We start from the raw sequence: 12,589 nt of genomic DNA, 5'->3' as shown, positions 1-12,589 counted from the left end.
CTTCTCCCTCTGCCCTGCTCATGCTCTCTCTCTGTCTCTCTAATAAATAAAATCTTAAAAAAAAAAAAAATCAAACACAAAAGAGTACATACTATTTCATTTACATGAAATAACTAGAAAAGACAAAACTAATTTACAGGAGTGCAGAAAGATCAATAGCTTTGTGTAGGACAGTGTTAAGGGGTGGAAAATAACTGCAAAAGAACACAAAGGAACTTGTTTGGATGATGAAAAAGTTCTCTATTTGATTGTGATTGTAAGTTACATAAGTACATTCATTGAATACTCATACTCAATGAGTAAAACTCATTGAGTTTTACCTTTAAAATTGGGTGCATTTTAATTCATGAAAATTATGCATTTATCAATCTCATGAAGAGGCTGGGCATTTCTTTTAGCTGTATCTCTGCTGAAAGCATAGCAACAAAGCTTGATTCCCTTGAATTTCCAGAAATTCTGTAAACAACCTAACAATACATAATAAAGCCAGTTCTGCTAAAACTTAAAAAAAAAAAAAAAAAAAAGCATTTAAAGAGTTGATTAAAATGTCATTCAACCATTATTTAAATATAAAATTTTCCTTTGCATATAATAGACATTCAGTCAGCTGAATGAAAATCATAAAAGAATACATTTCTAAGATTCAAGTATGAATCAATACACTGAAGTCTGAAGTATGACTCCTGACTCCTGGAGATACACAAAAATTTCTTATTTATATTCAGTGAATATTTATTCAACACCTACTTACCATATGCCAAGACAGTATGAACTGTACAAGGAAAGACAGAAGTTCAGAACAGAGAGAAGCCCATTTGCAACTGCACAGAAGGATGATGAGATGTTTAAAACTTACGTTGTTAGCAAGAACGCCCCATCACCACATCTTTCCAGAGCCTTTCGTGCAGGAGGTTTTGCTGCAAATTCTACAAAACCTTTTCCTGTCGCTCTACCACGATCATCCACAACCACAACGGCTTTCTCTACAGGACCAAACTGGGAAAATGCTTGCTCTAGCAGCTCATTGGAAACAACCGGCGAAAGGTTCTTGACAGTTAGGGCTGCTCCATGTGTAGCAAAACGAATTCGGAGAGGTCTGCTCTTCAAAATGGTGCCATCCAGCTCTGCTTTTGCAATTTCAGCCAGTGTTCTGGATTCCTTTTTAGGAGGAAAAATCACTTTTTAAAGATGATAGTAACACAAATAATTTTAAATAGTGGTTTCTAGGGAGAAGAGCTGAGTAGCTTTTGGAAAATGACTGTTAGAGTCACTCTGTTTTTGTGTCATTCAATTTTGGTATCACATGCATTGTATTAATTATTCAAAAATAAGTATGTTTAAATACCCCAATGTCCCAAGTCATCACTAAAAAATTATCTATTCAGAAATTACCAGCTATTAAATATTCGAAGCAAGATCTTTTTTTAAAATCTCCTCCATATATTAAAAGAAAATCATACTTTTTGAGACCAAGCACCAGTTACTGGAAGCTATTATTGAAAACAGAATAATTTCCCATATATTCCATGTTTTTGATATTCATATCTTAATAAAACATCCCACCTCATCCCACCTCTCCAATGCCAGAAAAAACCCCTTCTCTTTTTCTTTTTTATATCATCTATGAAAACTACTATCAGATGTTGTTAACCACTTCTGAAATACTTTCATGGGCTACACATTTCTCCATTATATTGAGAAGCAACCATGTACAATCATGGGCTGTAAGAGTTCTCTCCATTATAGAGAGAATCAAGTGCACATGCATTTATAAACTAGAAAATACATTCATTGCTGAAACCACTAGGTAACCTCCTACTTGAAGAATTCAAGAATATAGACATCTAAACATTATCAACAAACTGACAAGTTTAATATAGACATGTTCTTTTTCTTTGTGTTGTGAGAACTCTCCAGAGAGAACTGAAAGAAGTTTTATATGGATTTGTAAGAGAACAAATATACTGTCTTATGAAAAAAGTCTTAAGGTCACAATAGATCCTTATATAATCCCTAAAATATTCATGACATTTAAATTACTGCACTTATGCAAAAATCTATCTACAGAACTAATGTTACAAAGACAAATGAATCTAACCTTTTTACAGATTTTCAAAATAGCTATCTTTAAAAATTAGTCTTGGGGTGCCTAACCGGCTAAGTCAGTAAAACATGTGACTTGATCTCAGGGTTGTAAATTTAAGCCCCAGCTTGGGTACAGAGATTACTTAAAAATAAAATCTCAAAAATAAATAAGTAAATAAAAATTACTCTTAAATTTTTTTTAAATTATTCTTAAAAGTATCTGCAAGCATTCAATAAATATCTAACAAGGGACAGGTACTTTGTACCTAGTATGTCATATAATCCAACAACTCTGAGAGGTAGATTTTAAAATGCTGTTGGGTATAACTGGGAATGGGAAGAGGAATGAGGAAATTTCATGGGGGTGATGATAGTGTTCTGTATCTTGACAGGAATCTGAATTAAACAAATGTTATTCGTCTAAAATCACCAAACTGTACACTTATAATTTGTGCATTTTGCTGTATGCAGATTTCAAATACCTCAAAAAATAATACTGGACTCTAGTTAATGACAAGCATGCCAGAGTGTTCAGAAAGTCAAGAACTGATGGGCAGAGACAGAGATGAATAGATAAGTGAAAAAAACATATATAACAAAACTTAGACAATCTAGATAGATGTTCATTGCTATATATCTGAAATTTTTTCAGAGTAAATGTTTAAGGGTAGGAGGATAAAGAAAACCGGTGAGGACTTTCTAAAACTGAAGAGTGGTGGGGCGCCTGGCTGGCTCAGTTGGTAAAGCGTTGTCACTCTGGATCTCCGGGTTGTGAATTCAACCCCCACACTGGGAGTAGAGATTACTTAAAAATAAAATCTTAAGAAAATAATAAATAAATGAAATAAAACTGAAGAGTGCTTCCAGAGGGCATCTCCTGTTCAGATTCAGTCATGTATATTCACAACATCACGTATTTTTCCCCCAAGGGAAGTAGGAAATCCCAATTTTTATGTTAAATCAAGTAATTTTTTTTACAGTTGGCAATGAATTCAATTTTTAGTATTTTGGGGCCAAATAAAATGTTTATGCTGTCAGGAATTTTCAATACCATAATCCTTCTTCAAAGCTTGTACTTTTCATGGTTTTAAATAATTCTACATCAGGGTTTCTCAACTTTAGCACTCTTGACATTATGGGCAAGATAATTCCTATTGTGGGGGGCTGTCCTGTGCATTATAGGAGATTTAAGCCAGTAGAACCACCCCCACTTTTGACAACGAAAAATGTCTCGAGACATTGTCAAATGTCCCCTGGGAAGCAAAACCACCCCATTTAAGAACCACTGCTGTAAATGTGTACTACAGTTATCTGTAAAATCAATTAAAATTATGTGTCTGAAATGATTCTTTACTTCATGCCACAGAATAACGATAACAAGGTAACTTTTACTAAGTAGGTACTATATGCTAGCCATTATTTTATATAAATATACATATATATCCATATAAATACACACACACACACATTAGCTTTCATTATCCTCATCAACAATCTTACAAAGTGGGTTGTTACTATCCCCACTTCACATATGGGGAAATAAGCCTAGACAGGTTGAAGTAACTCGCCCCCAGATCTATACAGAATTCATAATCTCTACCAATACACCATAAGTCCCTCCTTCCAGCTAGTGTCCCTGCATCACTCTGCATAAAAAGTAAAACTATAGGCTTTTAACTTAAAGGAATACAAAAAATAACAAGAAACTAAGTGACTACCCCAAGATAGAGACCACTTGAATTAGGATCTCATGATGGCCATTGGACCCTTTCGAAAGGCTCTTTCAAAGCACCTGATCTTTTCTCACTGTTCGCTAGTGGTTAAAACTGACCACTGCAAGAGTACTAAATTAATTAAGTACAAGGAAATCCACTGATGCAAAATGGAAATAGCCTTCAAGTCAATCAACAGAGAGTTGACTGGGTAACTAGCAGTCCATTCACACTGTGAAATACAATATGGTCATTAAAAATCAATCTAATGATATGAAAAGATGTCAAAGAGATATTAAATGAAAACCTCAAATCACAAAATGTGTACAGTATGGTTTGCTATGGAAAAATCACACCAAGTTTAACAGTGATTACATTTAATGTGTTAGGGGGCAATCTTTCACTAGAATTAAAATTGTAATACGAAAATTACCTGAACTAAAAGAGCACTTTAAATTATATGCTGGACAGGCCCACTAAGGAGATTCCACAACATCTTTTTCAGTATTTGACATTCCATTAAGAAGAACACAGCATTGGGGCACTTAGGTGGCTCAGTCGTTAAGCGTCTGCCTTCGGCTCAGGCCATGATCCCAGGGTGCTGGGGTCGAGCCCCGCATCAGGCTCCCTGCTCTGCGGGAAGCCTGCTTCTCCCTCTCCCACTCCCCCTGCTTGTGTTCCCTCTCTCGCTGTGTCTCTCTGGCAAATAAATAGATAAAATCTTTAAAAAAAAAAAAAAGCACACAGCATTTCATTATTAAAAACAAAAAACACAAGGGGAGAGGGTTTAGTCCCCAAAGGCTAAATTAATGTAAATTCGGCTGATTTGTAACTCTTTAATTACAAGAGTGGTTCTCAAACCTTAGCAAGCATAAAAATAACATGGAGGGCTAATTAAAACCCAAGACTATTGAGCCCCAACCCCACAATTTCTGATTCAGTACATCTAATCTAAGGTGGGGTCTTAGAATTTGCATTTCTAACAAATTCTCAGTTAACAATTTTTGAGATGGTCTAGGGTCAGTCAGCATTGCTAGCATGAGTGGTAGGGAAAATAATATAAGTGGCCATCTGTGTACACTAGAGAGAAATGTGAATCTGCTGGAAAGGAACCACAGTTTTGTGAATCACCGCTTCAGAAGTCTAGTTTACTAAAGCTAAAAAAGTAGGGGAGGAGGGAGATAAAAGCAGAAACAGAGTTCAGGTTAAACTTATACCAGTTTTAACTATATTAAACTAGCTTTAAAATGCACCACTGGGACTTCTGGCTGCTCAGTCTGAGAAGCATGTGGCTCTTAATCTCAGGGTCGTCAGTTCGAGCCCCTGACTGGGTATAGAGATTACTTAAATAAATAAACTTTTTTAAAAATGCACTACAAGTTCTCAGTTAATTTAGCCAATCTAATGTCAGTAACCACTCAAAACCTAAAAAAGAAGCTTTTGGGTCTAAAATTCCACAAAATGTACCTAAATTAAACACAGTCTATTTCAACCCTAATGTACCGTGGATTTACAATATGGATTAGGACCTTATAAGGAAACGCCGCTTCAATTCTTTTTCCTCACCATTACATACTAGCAATGCTGACCCTACACCATCTCCAAAATGTCTCACCTCATCAATTAACTGGAAAACTACAACCACCACTGTAAAAAATTTATTTAATTTTAAAGATTAACTAAACAAATAAAAAGTATTTCTAAAAATAGAAATCAAATAAAATTACACCATTATTATAGGGCCACTACACCACCACTACATACTATAGCCACTACACCATTACTTACATTCAAATCAGGTATACACTATATGATTTTCCTAGGTAGAAAAAGATATGTAAGAGCTCAGAAATATTTAAGGCTTTTAAATGTACCTGTTAATCATAGAGCTCAGATTAAACAGTAAAGTTATCCATAAAGCCAAATCTTGTAAGCTAAATTCTAATTTCCCACTGACGTATTTTTAACATTCCTACACAAAAAATACAGCATGAGAGGTTTGGAGGAGCATATCCCAAAGGAGCAGACAAGGGCCTTCTCATCTCCCCATTTCATAATCCCATAGACTTTTTTTTAAAAGAAACTAAAAGCAAATATCCACTAGCCACGTATGGCTATTTAAATTTAAGAATAAGTAAAATTTAAAGTTTAAATCCTCCAGCACAATTGCTACATTTCAAGTGCTCAACAGTCACATATGGCTAGTAGCTACTACATTGGACAGCACATACACATAGCATTTCCAACACTGCAGAAGTTCTATTGGACAGGGCTAATACATTAAAGGAAAAAAAGGATTATCAGTAGCTTTAAAGATAGAAGGAAAAAGATTTTTCCATGTCAAAATGTTTACTATTGGCTTATTTTTTAAGCGTAAGGCTTCCCAAACAAAAGGAAATGCAGTCCTACCATTCTTCCTCCAGAATGTCAACTTTAGAACAGACCAACAGGGTGCCAGAGGCTAAAGAGTATGAAAATGTTAAATAACATCTTTGTAAAGTTTACTAAAAATTGCCTAAAACACTTCATTAGAAACCTAAGTTCCTTTAACATAACTTTTGGAATTGTATTAAAAATAATTTTACCAAATGACAGACTGTTTCTCTAACGTCCAAAAGATATTTATAATTTTATGTTCAAAACGCACTGATTACTTAACTTCAATTTTAAGGAAATTTCCAGATCTTAATACCCTATGAAGATTTACCCTTCTCTTGAAGCCATTTAGATTTTAAATGTTCAAATGTTCTCCCTAAAAAATACAATGTCATTAAATTACAATCAATTCTATCTACATATTAAAATTTTGCCTTGGCCAATCATGAAGAGAACCCGATTTTCAATGTTACAACTCCAATAAGAAAGCTTCCACAAACTGCCATGCACATAAAATTTGAGGGTCAAACTAGAAAGGCAACACAACACAAATAAGCCCTTGTGTAAAATGTCTCCAAGAAAAATATTTTGTTGGAAAAAAAATCCAGCATCTAAATACGAATTACAATAAAGCTGTATAACTGACACTGATGGAATTCACCACAAAGCACATAGGAAAACCGAATAAAGTAGATATTTTGGCCTGTAAGAGTAAACCCCCGCTGTTTAAATTAAAATAAAAAACGTAAGGGAGGCACAATTTTTGCATGTTATTGGAAAACTTTTAAGACTTAGACTAAAAAGTAAAATGTATACTCTCCTAGCATTAAAATGTGCACGTAAAATATAGAACAGTATGTAATTCATACCCCCCCCCCGCAAAAACGTGGAAACGTCCAGAATGTTTAGGAAGAGAGCATCCTACACTAGATACGTAACAATTCAACACCGTCCCAATATTGCAGAGTTTAAGAACTAGGCAGTTTAAAGGTGGGCTGCGCTGAGGTGGAGGAGAAACAAAATGATTTACCGTTAAACATGCAACTCTGGTTGCAATCAAGGAGATGATTTGGAAAATTTTTAAGAAGCGAGTCCGCCGGTTGGTCCTCCATGCCCAATGAAATTTCTGGTAAGACCGAAGCTTCCGTTCCAAATTCATATCTAATTCATTTCCCTTAACACAATTGTGCCTGCAAGAAGTCTCACCCCAAAACGTTCCTGACCCTTGTCGGAATCAGAGACCTTAAACCCATTGGGCCGGGTTAGCCGTAGCCTATGTAGCGCGGGGCAAGCGAAGCCGGACGCGCGCAGAGCAGAAAACGCTGGCGACAGCAACCACGGAGCGACGGGAAACCGAGCCGGCTAATCGGAAATACCGGGCTAAAACGCCACTCTGGGTGAAAGGACAATCCAGCGCGGCGGGAAAGATAAGGGCGGGAGGCGCCGCGATTTTCACAGGCCACAGCAAAGGCCGCAGCTGGGACAAGGGCTTTCTCCTAGGCGGCTGAGGAACGTGGACCGCTGCCGGCGGCGCCCGGCTCCTCGCAGGGGCCTCCCTTCACGACCCCTTCCCCTCACACCCCCGCCAGCCAGGTCCGACACTCACCAAACGGATGAAGCCAAAGCCACGGTCCCGATTGATGAAGACCTCGCTGGGCTCGCCGTAGCGCTCGAAGAGCCTCTTGAAGTCCTCCTCCGTGATGTCCGTGGGCAGGTTCCCCACGAAGAGGCGACAGCGTTGCGTGTACGTCTTTTCGCCCGGCTTGAGGAAGCTCTTGATGTCAATGGTGAATCCCATCTCTTCATCGGGGTGGTCCTCCGGGGGTACGGGGCCAGGTGGCGCCGGCTCCCCCGCCAGCGCGAGGGCCATGGCGGCCGCCGGCTCGCTCTCGCCTGCCGCGGACTCAAGAGCTCGAAGGCGGGCCGGGTTTTTCTCAATGCGTACTTGCTTCAGGTTTCCTCTTAACATCATCTTAGTGAGTTGACTTCAGATACTGGATATAATTCTAGAGCTATAGCGTATCTCTGTATATACCTAAAGAAACGGAATATAGAAGGAAAAAGTCAGAGAAGACAGCTAGGTCGCCTAGCGCGCTGCCCCGCCTAGTAGGACTCACGGCCCGGGTAGCCGCACGTTCAAAATGGCGCTGCCACCAGCCGCAGTTACAAGAAGAGACGCCAGCTGTAAGCCCCGCCCCTCCGCAAAGGCCGGCGCCGGAGCCACCGCGCCTGCGCATTATTGGCGCCAACGGCACGATAACTAGCATGCGCATGAGCACAATATTAAATGCGCTGTGGAGCCAAGTCACCTTCTAGGCTTCGCGAAATGCGGTTTCCCATCCTTCTAAATTAGCAGACTGTTGGGTTGCACTTGTGAGAAAAATTGTGTTATGTGTGCATCCAGCGTGTGAAAACACAATGATTTGGGGAATATCTATATTCTTTTAAATATCCAGCTCAATTCTCAATGACTATGGAAAAATGAAAACTTGCAGATTTTATGCATAGCATTGAATAAGAAGATATTTCCCAGTAATTGGAACACGTAAAAACATTTATTTCTGCCTGTTTCAACAGCAGGGTTTTTATTATATTTACTGATATAATCCTGTTCTATAAAATAATTATGCTGTTGATTATTCGCCTCGGAGAAGGACTCCATGAAATAGCTTATGAAATTCTGAACAACTATGGACCATACTCCATAACACAGGTCAACAAATATTTTCTGTAAAGGGCCAGATTGCAAATATTTTAATATTTGTGAGCCATACAGTGTCTGCCAAACTACTCAGGTCTGCTCAGTACCTCTCCTGGGACATGGGCAGGCACTCTTCAGTGAGTGTTAGAAAGAAATGAATTCACTCTCTGCAAAACATTTTAGTAGTTTCTCATGAGGTTAAACATATGCTCACTTAAGAAGAGCAATCCCACTCCTAATTACCCAAGTGAAGTGAAAACTTGTGTTCACAGAAAAAATATATGCAAATGTTTACAGGGGCTTTATTTGTAATCAACAAAAACTGGAAACAATCCAAATGTCCAACTAGTGATAGGTAAACAGTGTGACATTCATATAATAAAATACGCTTAGCAATAAAAAGGAATGCACTACAGAACACAGATCAGTGGCCGCCAGGAGCTGGGGGTGGGGTGACTACACAGGGACACAGGGAAATGTTTGGAATGATGAAACTATATTCTGAATGAGGTGGTGGCTACACAATTGTATGTGTTTGTCAAAACTTGGTAAACTGTGCACTAAAAGGGTCAGTATTACTGTTTGTAAATTATGCCTTAAAAATTTTTAAACTATCCAAGAATTTAAAAATAAAATACCATCAAGACTAATCCCTATTTACCTTAGTTACCATCCAAATTCTAATCACCCAGACTCTAATCCCCAGAGAGTTCTGTAAATTCCTGAGTCTGACCCACTTCCCCACACCCCTCTCAGTTGCTCTAAAGCTTCTACTAAGTGCTTGGAAACTCACTCTCTGTCATCAGCAGAATCCCCTATCTTTAATTTTTTCTCTGAACATCTTCACTTTCCTGCTTTAACTGGAATATTGTTTTCCTCTGAAGATTGCTTCCCCAACAGCCCTCCCTAGAGGTGGACATTTTTCCTACATCCCATGTGTCACTAGACTTAAGGATGAGACAGAGACATTCTCCGTGATCCCTTGCAAGTTGGAGAATATTTCCCCTCTCCTTCAGCAAAAATCCCAGCTCCAAAATTCTCGTGCCAATATAAACATGAGCTTATGCTCCCTCTCCTGCTCTCCCTCTTCTTTACTCTTCCTTCTCCACACCCCGTAATAACTTTTTCACCACTCTTTAAATTTACAACCACAAATGTGTGGTAGGACCTCAGCCCCTACTTATTTCTCTCACCTAACAATTTCAGACTATTTTCTCTCTCCTCAGACCAACACTCCCCCCACCTCATTCATAGCCAATAATGTCAGTTTTTATTGACTTCACTGAAGAAAAAGACACAATCAGAATAAAATTGCCTCACTCGATCAGCACCAAATCAACTAACCTAATACCATATGTAGTCTTCCCTCCTGTTACAAGAATGAATTGCCAGTGATCCCCTCTAAGGCCAACCCCCTGGATAGCATCTTCTTTCCAAGCACCTTGCTTCTGCAGTTAACTAGTCATCTTCCCAAATGGTCGGTCCCTTGATCTGTACTCAACTATATCCATGTGCAAAACAAAACAAACTGCTGACGAAACTGTCACTTTAAAAAAAAAAAAGAAAGAAAAGAAAAAAAACCCTTCCTAGACCAATGTTGTCCTTTAGCTATTTCTTTACTAGAGAGAAACAGAGAGAGCAGAAGAATTGTCTATATTTTCTGTCTCTATTTGCTCATTTGATATCTCCTTAAGCCACATTAATCAGATGTCTATCCCCACATTCCATTCCTCTGAAACCTCTCTTGGCACAATGGGTGACTCTACTTTACCAGGTGCAACAGTCAAATCTCAGACTTTTCAGCAGCATTTGACATTGTAGACCCGTGCCTGAGTTTCACCATGTATAATTTGGGAATAATACCTATTTAACAGTTATTGTGCATAGTAAATGAATTACAGTATAATCTTTGGAAAATATTCTGATACCATAAGTGTTATTATTGGTCACTTTTCTCCTAACTTCTGGAAACACTATTCTGTGTTCTATACTATCATATTCTCCTGGTGTTCTTACACCTCACTAGCCACTCCTCAGCCATTATCCTTCTTAAGAATCCTAAGTATGTTGGAGAGCCACAAGTTTAAGTCCTTCTCTCTTCTTTAGCTACGTTCATTCCCTAGGTCAGACCATCCACATCATGGTACCTCAGAAGCATTACAGCATGTTTTCTAAACCTCAATACTATTTGCATTTTGGACCAAATAATTATTTGTTGTGAGGGAATGTTTAGCAGCATGACTGGCTTCTACCAACTAGATGCCAGTAGCACCTTGCTCCAGGTTGTGACAAAGCAAAACCTGCCAGGCATTATTCTAATTGTGTTACACTTATTAACTCATTAATCTTCATAACAACACATTTATTTATTTATTTATTTATTTATTTACTTATTTTAAGATTTTATTTGTCAGAGAGAGGGCGGAGAGAGAGCACACAAGCAGGGGGAACAGAGGTAGAGGGAGAAGCAGGCTCCCTACGGGGCAAGGAGCCCGACATGGGACTCAATCCCAGGACCCTGGGATCATGACCTAAGCTGAAGGCAGACGCTTAACTGACTGAGCCACCCAGGAGTCCCTACTGTTGTCACTTCTAAACTTTATTTTTTAGGGCAGTTTAGATTCACAGCAAAATTAAGAGCAGGTTACAGAGATTTCCCATATATTCCCTGCTCCTACATATGCACAATCTTCCCCATTATGAACATAACCCACAAGAATGATACATCTGTTACAGTTGATGAACCTATATTGTCACGTCACACAGAGTCCAATAGGATTCACTCAGTGGTGTATATACTATGGGTCTGGAAAAATTTATGATGACATGTATCTACCATTATAGTATTATACAGAGTGCTTTAAGATTGTATTTATTTGAGAGAGAGACAGAGAGAGCACAAGCAAGGGGAGGGGCAGAGGGAGAGGAAGAGGGACAAAGCAGACTCCCTACTGAGGGGGAAGCAGGATCCTGAGATCATGACCTGAGCAAAGTCAGACACTTAACCGACTGAGCCACCCAGGGGCCCCTATACAGAGTACTTTCACTGCCCTAAAACTCCTCTGTGCTCCACCTGTTCATCCCTCTCCCCATCCAACCTCTGGAGATCACTGATGTTTTTGTCTCCATAGTTTTACCTTTTCTAGAATGTCATATAATTGGAATCATATAGTGTGTAACCTTTTTAGACTGTCTTCTTTCACTTAGTAATATGCATTTAAGATTCCCCTATGTCTTTTCATGGCTCAGTAGCTCGTTTCTTTGTAATACTGAATAATATTCCATTGTCTGGATGTAGCACAGTCAATTTATCCATTCACTTACTGAAGGACATCTTGGTTGTTTCCAAGTTTGGCAATTATGAATGAAGCTGCTATAACATGTGTGTGCAAGTTTTTGTATGGATATAAGTTTTCAACTCCTTTGGGTAAATAGCTAGCAGTGAGATAGCTGGGTCTTACGGTAAGAGTATGTTTAGCATTTGAGAAACTGTCAAACTGTCTTCCAAAGTGGCTATACCACTTTGCATTCCCACCAGCAATGAATGACTGTTCCTGTTGCTCCACATCTTTACCAGCATTTGGTGTTGTCAGTGTTCTAGATTCTGACCATTCTGTTACGGGTATAGTGGTATCTCATTTTTGTTTTAGTTTACATTTCACTGATAATATACCATATGGAACATCTTTTCTTATGCTCATTTGCCATTTATATA

At 38.6% G+C, this 12,589-nt stretch overlaps 1 protein-coding gene across 1 annotated transcript in view; it reads right to left on the bottom strand.

The window, feature by feature from the left end:
* Window positions 1-8,307, bottom strand: part of PSPC1 (paraspeckle component 1) — a 70,340-nt gene extending 62,033 nt beyond the window's left edge. Inside the window, exons 1-2 of the mRNA XM_021678321.1 lie at window positions 7,780-8,307; window positions 857-1,158 (exon numbers count right to left, since the gene is read on the bottom strand). Coding sequence (XP_021533996.1) covers window positions 857-1,158; window positions 7,780-8,145 — 668 coding nt within the window. The 5' untranslated portion in view covers window positions 8,146-8,307. The remainder of the gene's footprint in view (window positions 1-856; window positions 1,159-7,779) is intronic.
* Window positions 8,308-12,589: the final 4,282 nt, after the last annotated feature.

The sequence above is a fragment of the Neomonachus schauinslandi genome, chromosome 3 (assembly GCF_002201575.2).
Source record: "Neomonachus schauinslandi chromosome 3, ASM220157v2, whole genome shotgun sequence".
NCBI classification, from domain to species: domain Eukaryota; kingdom Metazoa; phylum Chordata; class Mammalia; order Carnivora; family Phocidae; genus Neomonachus; species Neomonachus schauinslandi.
This window is presented reverse-complemented; position numbering and strand designations above follow the sequence as displayed.